Genomic DNA, 13,164 nt, shown 5'->3' with positions numbered 1-13,164 from the left:
TGTGGCATCACTGTCCCCTAAATTCTTACCTCTTGCCTAGATTCTACACTAGTGCTCTGTGAGACACTAGAGAGAGAAAGAGGATTTTTTTGTGCATGTCTTTGTAAGTAAACACATTATACATTTAGGAAAAAAATAATCAAAAGGCCCCTGTAAGTTCCTCTCTGCTCCAGAGCAGCCTTAAGAGACACAACCCGGTGTGTCTAGTTCATATGCTTGGTTTCCAAAGGCCTGTTCTGGAAAGCCCTGATTAGATAATACCTAACAAAGAGAAAACAGGCTTAAGAGGACCTTGTTTTCATTTGCAGTTCATTAGAGGCAGCCCAAAGCTAGCTTAGGCCTCCTGGTTGGGAGATACTGGATCAAGATAAAACCAGGCCCAGATGAAATAGGGCTGTTTACACTTGATAAAGCCATAGCCTGAGTTCCCACATGATCAAAAAATAATAAGCCACTGAAGGAACAGGCACTGTCTTCAAAAGCCTCAAACTCCATCCATTCAAATTGCTGTGGTCCAGTACTTGCAGGAGTACTTGCACTACAAAACTGGTCAAGGGAGAAAGCCCTCTGGCAAAGTGCCTTAAATCTATGAAGGTGGCTTTACCCTCCTACAGCTTCAGATTGCAAGAGGTTCACCTAGACCGAATTCCTACCCCATTGCAGAGGATAAAACAGGAGCAAGTGATGTAGTCAGGCCTTTACCAGTTCAACCTAATGTTGAACAAATGGCACTCTTTAGCCAAATTAAGAATCATAGAATCATAGAATCATAGAATCCTAGGGGTTGGAAGGGACCTCAAAAGATCATCTAGTCCAACCCCCCCTGCCAGAGCAGGGCCACCTAGAGTACATCGCTTAGGAACGTGTCCAGGCGGGTTTTGAATGTCTCCAGTGAAGGAGACTCCACAACCCCCCTGGGCAGCCTGTTCCAGGGCTCTGTCACCCTTACAGTAAAAAAATTCTTTCTGATATTCAACTTGAACCTCCTATGCTCCAACTTACACCCATTACCCCTTGTCCTATCACTGGTCACCATAGAGAAAAGCCTAGCTCCATCTCCCTGACACTCACCCCTTACATATTTGAAAACATTGATGAGGTCACCCCTCAGTCTCCTTTTCTCCAAACTAAAGAGACCCAGCTCCCTCAGCCTTTCCTCATAAGGGAGATGCTCCACTCCCTTAATCATCTTAGTAGCTCTGCGCTGGACTCTTTCAAGCACTTCCCTGTCCTTCTTGAACTGAGGGGCCCAGAACTGGACACAATACTCCAGGTGCGGCCTCACCAATGCAGAATAGAGGGGGAGGAGAACCTCTCTTGACCTACTAACCACACCCTTTCTAATGCACCCCAGGATGCCATTGGCCTTCTTGGCCACAAGGGCACATTGCTGGCTCATGGTCATCCTCTTGTCTACCAGGACCCCCAGGTCTCTTTCACCTACACTGCTCTCCAGCAGCTCAGCCCCCAACCTATACTGGGACATCGTGTTGTTCTTCCCCAAATGCAAAACTCTACACTTCCCCTTGTTGAATTTCATCTTGTTCCTCCCTGCCCAACTCTCCAGCCTGTCTAAGTCTCTCTGAATGGCAGCACAGCCTTCTGGTGTGTCAGCCACTCCTCCCAGCTTAGTGTCATCAGCAAACTTGCTAAGGGTACATTCTACACCCTCATCCAAGTCGTTGATGAATATATTGAACAACACCGGTCCCAGCACCGACCCCTGAGGGACTCCACTAGCCACGCCCCTCCAACCAGATTCTGCCCCATTGACTACAACTCTCTGACTCCTTCCTTTCAACCAGTTCCTGACCCACCTCACTACCTGATCACCAAACCCATACTTGATCAACTTATCTACAAGGATGCTGTGAGAGACGGTGTCAAATGCTTTACTGAAATCAAGATAAACCACATCTACCGCTCTTCCATCATCTATCCACCTAGTAATTTCCTCATAGAAGGCTATGAGGTTAGTCAAACATGATTTACCCTTGATAAAACCATGCTGACTGCTCTTGATGACCCCCATGTCCTTGATATGCCTGGAGATAGTGACAAGAACAAGTTGTTCCATCACCTTTCCAGGGATGGAGGTGAGGCTGACCGGTCTATAGTTACCCGGGTCCTCCTTCTTGCCCAAGAAGGCCACGTTACAAGGAGAAGGAAGAGTGTGCATGCTCAACTAATTAAATTGCTAAATTAATTTAGCTAAATCAGTATAACTTTTGTGTGTGAGCAAGGCTTATTGTCAGAAAGTTAATCCTAAATCAAAATGAGAAACAGAACGGTATGATCTGTTACAAAGGAGATACTGGCTGAAAGTACTGCTGAATTGCATGATGGCTTCTAAAAATACCAGCATGCAAGGATTAAGTAGAAGTGAGTTAATAAGGTGTTATACTGCATTCTGAAGGCTGCTTAAAATTAGCTGTGAACATGCTTTTCTTGCCCTAAATACACTGCAGAAGGCACTGGTGGGTTTTTTTTGCATCTCTCCCAGTCCATCTTTGAGGTGTCACCCTTGGAAAAGTCTGGCTCTGTAGGCACTAGAGGGAGAGAGATAGCTTTGCTATTGCTCTTCTTTCCAATCGTGTTCTTAAACCTGAAGGAACCTGAAGAGGTGAGGTACAGAAGCAAAGCTCAGTCATTTCCCATATGATTTATTCAGGGATCACTACAGCACCACTGTATAGTGCTGTACTTTCTGTTAAAAAGGCATTTTCACAAGAAGCGTTGGTTTCAGGATGAGATTGAAAAAACAGACAAACAAAAGACAGAAGGGGCTACAACTTTCCTGGTGGAACCACAACTTAAAATATTGCAAGGATTTACTGAGATTCTGCATTCTGTGGCTGTATAGAAAGGTAACAATTTTTAGCATTTTGCACACTCACACAGCACTGCAATAAACTCCAAAGGCTGTCAATTATCTTTGCAATCAGTGGTGCAGGGAACTTCATTCTAAGCTAAAATGTAAGTTGCATGAATTGTGGGCTATATGCAGATCTCAGGACATGATCTGTGCTCTAGAAAAATCTCTGAACAATTGCTAGGCCAGGTGATGCCTGACCCCCCCCCAAAGCACTGCATATTGCTCTGGCACAATAGGTTGTATTTAATCTTAGTGTTTGCAGCAGAATTGGGATCCCTGCACAGAGGTGATTCTGCCCACAATCTAAAGCGTCTGATCTTCTGAAGTTGGCACTGGACAGAATTGCAGCCCGTGTGCATGCCCCTCTGGCATCTGAAAATAACCTACTCCTCTTGTCCCTAAGCAAAATATCCTGTAACTCGCTAGAGGAACAGTATTTCTGCCCTGGTACAGATGTAACATTCTGCCTTTTCATTGTACTCTTCTTTCAGTTTTAATGGGCATCAATAGGTCTCTGGAGCTGGCTAAGTCATAGAATCATAGAATTGGCTGGGTTGGAAGGGACCTCAGAGATCATCAAGTCCAACCCTTGATCCACTCCCGCTGCAGTTACCAGACCATGGCACTGAGTGCCACATCCAGGCTCTTTTTAAATATCTCCAGGGATATCTCCAAGTTTGCAGTCACAGAGCTGAATGTAATCAGCTCTTCAATCCCTAAAGCCAAACCCATTCCAGCAATCTCCTTTTGTCAAAGCTGGCACCTTAGAGTTTTTTGAAATAGGTAGAGCTTAGTTAAGTTTCTACTAACTGCTACAAAAAAGTGATGGTTTATCCTTTATGAAAAAAATGACCCATTCTAGGAGCTGTGTGAGAAGGAAACTTCTTGGATAGCATCTTAGCCCAGAAACTTCCTTCACATCCAAAGTCTGGGTTGAGAATGGCAGCTCAGGCATAATTCTGTGTGCTGTTACTTCTGAGAGTGTGGGTCAGCATTTAAACATTATCTGACCACAGCTGCAGATCTGCAAAACATTTTCAATTAAGTATGTTCTGGTGCCCATCCTAACCTCTAGAAGAGGATGAGAGTTTTCAGTGTCTAAATGTATTAGCCAGCAGCAGTTAAATAAAATCAAGCTGCCTACTTCTAAGTTTAGGACAAAATACTTCAAAGCTGTAGTTCTTCTCCCACTGGGTATGACTAATCAGATCTACTTCCCTGATATTCTCTTCATCTCCTTAGGTGTTTGTACAGATAAATCCTTTTGACCAAGAGTACTTTTATGCTGAAATTAAGGACTCACTCTATTTTTCCAGCATATGTGTATTTTTTTCAAATTCTGTGAGTAACACTAAGAGACTGTTGGGGAGAAAACACAGGTTAGGGTTAGTATTGTCAAGCTGTTCAAGTCAATGACTGAACAGTGCAACTCATCACTTCAATGCCATGCATTAGAACAGGGGTTCTTTCTCTGTTAGTTTTTCAGAGAAGCGAGGTCCAGAAAGGATGTTACTGGTTTGCTCCTATTTCAGAATTACTTGTGAACAAAGCAATTTTTTTACCCACAGAAAAAATGCAGCTTGTATGGTTGAAATAGTAAATTGAGTTATAACTAACTTAATTACAATAAGAACGAAAATAATAAGATCTTTTGAGGACAGCAAGGCCTTTAGCTAGCTTTAGTTCCAGTCTGACAGAGACAAACTGATTTAAAATTTACAGTGGATACCAATATTGTTAGTAAAAAAAGCCTCAAAAGAAGCTCACACTAATACAACAATATTCATCATTTAAAAAAATAATCCATTTTGCATTAGTGTGAGAAAGGAGTCTTTTGTAAATTCAAATAAAATCAAAGATTCTATTTTATGACTTGAAGAATGTTTATTCTCTTAAGTTGTTCACAACGTGTAATTTGAACTGTTGTGTACTTATACACTGCATAAGAGATTATCTGTCTTACAGTGGCACACTGTCTCACAAACCATGAGTTACAGACAGAGAACTCTCAATCTGGTACTGTATGTTTTCTACCATTCCAAAAAATAGTTACCAAACTTAATCCTATGAACAAAATAAATCAAAAAAAGAGGTGTAAGTTCTAAACTTACAGGTTTGGTTGGCTGGTTGGTTTTAATTTGTAGTCCTTTGTATCCCTTTTAATAAACAGGAAAAAAGCAGAGCACATATGTAATAACCAGCTATGAACCCCCTTCGTCTAACACACACATACACTTTTGCAAAGAATGCTCTACTGTAGGTCTAATTGCTCTGCACAATTCACAGATCAGTGATTTGTGTCATGAAGTATTAACTGTCAATGAACAATGTAATCACTACTAAAGATATAGGCCGTAAAATAATTTGGGATTAAAAGGTCTTTGATATGTTCAAGTGGACTTTATAACTTCTTAGGAAAAGGTTTTATGTTCATGCAAATGCTACAATAGAAAAGCCAAAGTATTTTTTGGATACTGGTATGTGTTTGATGTAAAGTGATGCATAATATCTCATTAAAATTTAAATACATACCTTAACTTTTATTGAATACAAGGTTGAAGCGTTGTAAGTTCATAGCACACAGTACTGCAGTAACTGATACTATGTGTGGGAACCCTCCCACACCGTATCTGATTCTCCAATGTCTTCTGAAAAGGATGAAAGATATCAAACTCTTAACACTCATAATTTAATAGGCATTTGGATATAACATTTCTAAATGTTGAAATACTTTCTAAATCAAGCGATTAACAAGAAATCTTTGCACTATCTTTCTGCACTATTATGTTTTAGTACTAAAAGAATGCTTAAATGTCAAGTCTAGCAGGTGCTTGTGTGATTAAACAGTTCTCTGATAAAAGAGACTGACAGAGAAATGGAATGACCAGGCTCTAAAACACACAAACACAGGATAGCTAGGAGGCTGTCTCGGAGAGTGTGATATGGTCTACCTCCCTCCCACTGAACATGCGTCCCACAGCTCCAAGGAACAGTAAATGTTTAACTTCTCTCAAAACAGAAAGTCATCTGCTGTCCTTCCCATTAGCTCTATAACACTATTAGCTCCACAGCTAAATATCAATCACATAAATATCTGTGGGTTTTGATCAACCCACAGATCCCTATCTGAAGTTAGCTTTCTAGGCTCCTCATTATGGTAAGAAAGAGGAGCCAATTTAAAATATATGTCTGCATGTTTGGATAAATATTCACATACAAAGGGGTGCAATCGTTCCTGTAGCTATTTCACAAGTGGGGAAGCTGAGGCATGGAGAAGAAATGGCTTGCCTGAAGTCACAAAGTGTGTTATTAACAATGTTGGAAGGAGAAGCTGATGCTCTGATTCCTCAGTGCTGTCTGCACTGGAAAGGTCTGGCAGGACTCCTGGGCTGGGAATGCCCCAGCATTTCTTGAGCACCAACCTCCTTCAAGTGAGACTAAGTAGTGTGTTACACCAACAGTACAGCCCTAATGTAAGGGACTACAGTGCTACTCATGTAACCAGACAGGCACCTATCATACGGCAGAGGACATGATGTGTGTAGCAGGAGATGGCCAGGCTGACATCTGGAGAGAGGCTGCAAAGCAGCCGCTTCAAGGCCATCACCCCGATTCTCCCATATGCCTACCCCAGACTTTCCTGCCAGACACTTTCCTGGTTCACCTGCTGCTCTAAGACCTTGCCCATACTCCATGATAAGATAAGACAGATGGAGCCAGTCATCAAGCTCAATGTAGGGGCCAGCCATGCCCCACATATCAGGTCTCTCAGGTCCCAATGCCACACTGCGTGCCTGTGTGAGGTATTATTGCCTGACTGCAAGAAAGTCTGGGGGGACTTAGTCTGGGGCTTATCAGGATTGTTCCCTTCCCATTGTTACTAAAATATTTGTCATTGGCTTTAAACAGACAAAGATTGAAATCCAATGAATTAAGAAAATGAACAAAAAAATATAATAGAAATATGTATTTAAGTAGCCTGAAAAAACAGCTGAACACAGCCATCCAGCCCTGCCCCACAAACAGGCATTGCCTACCTCTTATCAAAGAGCCAACAGGAAAATGTGACAGTAATCTAAAGACTGTTAAAATGTCACTGCCTTTAAAAAGTGCTCAACAGCAGATTCAGAAAGTTTTGATAAAATACCTAGTAAACAGGCAGTATAGAAACAGACCAACTATAGTTGATAAAATATAAACAGAAAATTAAAACATGCCTATCAAATGAAATCAGATCATATTCTATGATTAATTATCCTCTCACCCTTGCAAACTGCAAAATTCTGTAGCTCAAAATTAATCTCCCAGGGCATCACATACATCCATACACTTGAGGATCTATATAATTGCAGGAATCAACATCCCAAATCACAACCAGAGCTTCATCATCTTTTTTTATAGCTTGAAAAATCCAACTTTGTCCATCACCCTTAGGGAGGATGATATATTATACAGGAGTTATCTACAGCCTACCTAACAATTGCACAATTAATCAGGTTTGCATGAAAGCACTCTGTGGGGACCCCTCTTTCCTCCAGATGTTCTGTTACTCTTTCCAGCAACCCACTGCCCCAGCTTTCTCCCTCCCAAAGCTTTGCCTTTGCCACCCTAACAGATTTCTGAAACCTATTTCCAACTCCTGCAAGCTGGGCTTTTGAATTTAGACACACTGTTCACTTAGAAGTGCTTGTATGAGAGTGGAAGTGCTGCCAACCTCAGAAAGGCAACAAAAAGCAGTGAATGTATACATTTCCTTTTACACAAGTATTATGTAGGCCAGCCACCTGATTTTTGAACTCCTAATACTCCTTGCCAGCTTAATGTCTCCCAACAGCATGATTGCTGTATGCACACAACCACAAGCCCCAAGCTTCTGAAATTTCTGTGGCTGCTCCTCTGTTCTTCGAAAACAGTATCAAGAGCTGCTTTCCTATGCAGCCATGAGAGAGGAGAGCTCAGCATGATCCCTGCCACAGCTCTGATTAACCTCCCCTCTCCAAGAGGAGTGGAGAAAGGCAGCCAAATGGAGGATATCCCCCTCCTCCCCAGCCAAGGCTGAAAAATTCACCAAGACCAAGCAAGAACAGGGGCAAAGTCAAATTGCATCACAATTTCCCACCTACCTTTTCATCAACAAAGTCTGAGCCTGTGACACTGAAATCAATCAGAATTTTATTATGTGCTAAAGTGAAGAGAAAAAGGGAAAAGAACAATAAAAAAGGTCTGTCATTCTAAGTTATAGTTCTCATAGACAGCCTAATTGCTTTCCTGTGCACAAAAGAGACTCTTTTCTTCAGTGGTTCAACTAGTTGGCTATAAAATGGGTACACTGCATTTATTCAGGCATGTAGAGGGCAAAAAGATCATCACACATACTGAAAAACACACCTTTGCAATAGGGAGGCAAGAACTTGCAATACACTAAGCAAATGACTTATTTGTACCACAGCAGGATTCAGATAGAGAGTAACTCTCATTATAATTTTTTTAAGCAGAAAGTAGGTACTTCCTTCACCTGCACTGAAAAAAGACCCAGCAATCCTACACCTTCCCACCTGGATGGGTGAGGCACTAGAGGTGCTCTGGTGCTCTCTTCTCCTTAGATCCGAGGCGTGGGCTGGCAGCCTGCACAGCAACAGGGGAGCTGGCACGCCAGCCTGGTGGCAGCAGTCCATCTTGCTCGGTGCACCTCTCTACGCTCCACAGCCAGAACAGAGAGCTTGCCTGCCTGCCAAGGAAACTGCTCCATGTCAGCTGGCAACCGGCTCGTAACCTGGAGCAAGAAACACACCCCCCATAGGAATATAATTGACTATATTGTTGCTGGCATAGACACCTCCCCCCTTTTGTTGTTTTTGTGGTGGGGCTCTTTTTGGTTTTTTTTTAATTAAGCTGTTGATTACACAGTTATCATGTTTCCTTTTCATGCTTACTTTCCCCTTAGAAAGAGATAAGGGGAGTTTTTTACAAGTCTGTATTTAAAAAAAAAAACTTTTTATCACACTTGGAGGAGTTTGAATATTTATTGCCTAAAATGTGCCTATTTGGGAGATATACCTATAAACGTAAGGGAAGACTTTATTATTTGATAATTGAGTGAATCAGGACACAAAACACTTAGGATTTATATACACTGCTCCTTTCCTTATGCAGTCCAGGTAACCAGTACACACAAAAAAAAATAAATCAATATTCAATTGTTTGCAGACCTTCCCTCACCCTTCACAAGTGTCAGTTATTCCAGAAATACGCAAACGTTCCTATACTTCTATGCTTTATCACCACCAACCACTCCACTGCTAACTGCTCCTTTTCTGAGCTTTAACGTCGACTTTAAAGGCGGCTTTACAGCTAGCGACTCCTCGTCTCCACTATCTGGCATCACTCTGCACCCTTCACAAATGCTCCGCATTTCCCAAGTCATTAGAAAGGGATTAGCCAACCCAGCGCCGAACAGACTGTTGGTTGTTCCCTTCAGACTCTAAAGAACCCCACCAGAGGCTCTTGAGGGCACGAAGTCTGCCCCCGAGTTATCCTTCACCTCAGATTTCACTAAGGCGGGGAAATATAATCGTTTTTCCTGGTGTCCCTCCATTGTCTTTTAAAGAACTTTCAATCGTGGCGCTGCCGGGAAGCACCTCAGGGATGGCAACCTGGTCTAGTGAGAGGCGTACCTGCCCACGGCAGAGGATTTGGACTAGATGGCCCTTAAGGTCTCTTCCATCCCAAGCCAGCCTGTGATTCTATGACGGCACCCGGCTCCAGCCCTTCTCCAGAAAACATCTCGAGCGCGGCGCCATTTCCCTTCCCGGCCGCGCCTCCACACCCTCCCCCCAGCCTCTTCGCCGTGGTACGAGCTACCCAGGCTCGGCCTCCCCATTGAGACCGCCACACGGCACGGGCCTGCAGGCCTCCGGGACACGGGACACTTTCCCACCCCGCACAGGGGGGATCTCAGGAGAGCTGTGACAGGCCGGGCCGGAGGATTCGCCCTCCCGCCGCCGCTGCTCCCGCCTGGAGCCCGGCCCCGCGCGCTGGCCCTCAGGCGCCGGCAGCAGCGACCCCGCGACCCAACGGCCGCAACGGCCCCGTCTCCGCCGCGCGCCCGCCGCCGCCGCCCCGCCGCCACCTGCCGGCCCCGCCCGCTGGAGCGCGGCCCACGCCTCACCCCGCCTCCGAGTTCGGCTGTCCCGGAAAGGTTCTCTTTCCGGTCCGTCTCAGCTGTTCGCTTCCGGTTCTGTGCCCCCAACATGGCGGCGGCCCCTGCGCTAAGCGGGTTCTGAGCGCTGCGGAGCTCCCTTCGGTGCCGCCGTCTACCTCAGCGCCGGAGCTCCCGCCCGCTCCCGCCGCTGGCCTCCCCGCTCCCCCTCGTGCGGGGTGAGTCGGGCCGGGTGCCGGTGCCGCCGGGAGCGCCGGACGCCCCGGGCTGACGAGCGGTTCCTAACCGGGGTTGAGGTGCTGCCGTTGCCGCCATGGCGCCGGTGCAGCTGGAGAGCAACCAGCTGGTGCCGGCCGGCGGGGGCCCCGTGTCAGCCCCGGCCCCGCCGGCCTCTGGGGCCGTGACAGCCGCCGCCAGTCCCGGCTACCGTCTCAGCACCCTCATCGACTTCCTTCTGCACCGGACCTACGCCGAGCTCACCGTGCTGGCCGACCTGTGAGTGACCCAAAGCCCCTCGGCCCTCTCCCGCGCCTCACTCTCCTCGGCTGCCGGGGTTGCCCGTGCCGCCTCTCTTCAGCCCGGGAGAGTGAGGAGGCTTCGCCCGGGATCTGTCCCGGCTCCCGGCCCAGGCTGGATGGGGTGGAGGGTGAGGGGGGCCAGAGTTGGTTTCTCCTGCTGCTTCTCCCACTCTGGGGAAATGCCCTGTTTGTGCGGGTTTCTTTCTGCAACACGCTGTGTTTAGGGGCCGAGCAGAGGCTGCGTGGTATTCTGTCATAAATGTTTGTGTGGGACACAGAGCAGCTGGATGCAGGTTGTGGGGTTAAATGCTAGAGTTTGCCCTTAGGTTAGTGTCAAAAACTTCAATTGTAGTGTTTGTGCCGATAGCAAAATACATGAAACCTGCAAAACTGAGATACTTTCAGATGCAGAAAGTCACTGAGCTACTTGTGTACTTCTTCAAATAGTAATTGGTTACTTGGAGGAAACAAGTTATTTACATTTACATTATTATCTGATGTGCTGATGTTGTGCTTGAATTGGCAAAACAAAGGAATATTTTGGGGCCAAGGAAAACTTTTCCTGAGAGCATTTAGAGTCTGAGTGCACGTTTCCCTTTTACTTTGATTAACTTTAGAGGTTCTTGTGGAGAGCTTGTATGTTTTAAGAATTATATGTAAAACAAATGAAAAAATAGGTATAGTCCTTGTAAAGTACTACTTCTGGTAAGTATGCAGAATTTTGCTTGACTTGGGATTAAGGGTGTTCAAACTCTGGAAGGCTTTTAGAGTTTTAGAATTTTAATTTAGGAACTTCCTCCAAAACATCAGTCAAGAAGTGTTTCCTGTTGGTTTATGGTATATGTCGACAGTAATGGATGCTGTATGTGTTCTTGTAGGAGCATGTGCCTGTGATATCTTTTATTCTTGTTTTAAGGTGTAGAACAGGCCCTTTTCACTTAAGGACATAGGGTACAAAATAAAGTGGGTGGTATGAACAACACATGCCTTGAGCATTTTGATTCACCATAAAGTTTATAAGCTATGTGATGTACCCTCCAAAACCCTAGAGAGCTAAACTTACCTTCTGTATGCCATCCATAGGGACCTTGGCAGACTTCAGGGTTGGGCCATGCCAAGCTCATGAAGTGCAATGAGACCAAGTGCAAGGTCCTGCCCCGGACCTAGAGCAATCCCAAGCACCAATGCAGCCTGGGCAGAGAATGGATTGAGAACAGTCCTGTGGAGGACTTGAGCGTGTTGGTTGATGAGAAGCTCAACATGAAGTGGCAATGTGTAGTTGCAGCCCAGAAAGCCAGCAGGATCCTGGGCTGCATCAAAAGAACTGAGCACTAGATCAAGGGAGATGAATCTCCCCTTATGCTGTGCTCTCCTGGAGAACTGTGTCCAGCTCTGGAGCTCCCATCACAGGAAGGACATGGACCTGCTGGAGCAAATCCAGAGGAGAGCCATGAAGATGATCAGAGGGCTGGAGCACAGGGGGCTATGAAAGACAGGATGAGAGACTTGGGGTTGTTCTGCCTGCAGAAGAGAAGGCTCTGGGGAGACTTCATAGTGTCCTTCCTGTAACTGGGAGGGACTTTTTACAGGGGCATGCAATAATAGGATGAGGGGGGATGGCTTTAAAATGGGAGAGGGTAGATTTGGATTAGATGTTAGGAAGAAATTCTTCATTTTGGCAGTCATGAGGCAGTCATGAGCACATGATTGTCCAGAGAAGTTGTGAATGCCCCATGTTCTTTCAGGTCCCTTCCAACAGAAACCACGATAAAGTATGGATTTGGCCCTGCTGGAAGGTGTTATTCTTCCCTCCAAAAAATTTTCTCATTCTTTTACCAGCACCAGCCTAGTCCTAGAAAAAAAGCACAACTTGTTAAAATGAGACGATTGTGATACCTTTGGAACAGCACAGAAATACAGTCCCTTCTCTGCAGTAGTGTCTGTCACATAGGTCTCTGATAAAGTTCTAGAGTATGGCATTTCTGCACTTAAAAAATGATTAAAAATGGAAAACAAACTGATTTCAGGGAAGTCAGGGAAGAGCAAATTTTAACACCACTGCAAATGTTTTAGGATTGCACCTGCAGATTAATTAACTCTAATAATGGATGATTATTGAGAGCCATCATTTACAGAGCACAGGCAGTGATACTATGTGCTTTACGAGATTAGCAGCAATCCTGAGATTTCAGCACCCTTCATCAAGCCTTTAAATTGATTTTAGCAGTTCCACTTATCTTGTACAGACTAGCAGTGGGTGGTTTGTGATGCTGTTATATACCTGATTTTGGTGTGTCCTCCCCGTCAGCTTTAGTTCAGCTACTTTCTAGAACTATCAAGTTACTTCCTTTATCAAACATGTACTTTCATTGTATTTAGGAAACATTTACAATTGTAGAAATTTTGAAGTGTTCTGTAGGTGTGTAGAAGTTGTTCTTGTACTTAGTTTAAGGTTAGCAAAATTTCTAATAGTCTGGAGTATAATAGAACAATATATATTAATATATAATATATAGTAAGCATTTTTTTTTTTCTTTTTAATACAGATTACCAAGAAAGACTGATATGGAAAGGTGAGTTACAGTAAGACAATCTATAATGCATTTTGAAGT

General features: G+C 44.6%; 1 protein-coding gene across 1 annotated transcript in view; it reads left to right on the top strand.

The window, feature by feature from the left end:
* Positions 1-10,108: 10,108 nt before the first annotated feature.
* Positions 10,109-13,164, top strand: part of MED14 (mediator complex subunit 14) — a 39,085-nt gene continuing 36,029 nt past the window's right edge. Inside the window, exons 1-2 of the mRNA XM_071751137.1 lie at positions 10,109-10,529; positions 13,099-13,125. Coding sequence (XP_071607238.1) covers positions 10,348-10,529; positions 13,099-13,125 — 209 coding nt within the window. The 5' untranslated portion in view covers positions 10,109-10,347. The remainder of the gene's footprint in view (positions 10,530-13,098; positions 13,126-13,164) is intronic.

This window comes from Heliangelus exortis, chromosome 1 (assembly GCF_036169615.1).
Source record: "Heliangelus exortis chromosome 1, bHelExo1.hap1, whole genome shotgun sequence".
Classification (NCBI taxonomy): Eukaryota; Metazoa; Chordata; class Aves; order Apodiformes; family Trochilidae; genus Heliangelus; species Heliangelus exortis.
Note: the sequence above shows the minus strand (reverse complement) of the source record. Positions and strands in the feature narration are given on the sequence as shown.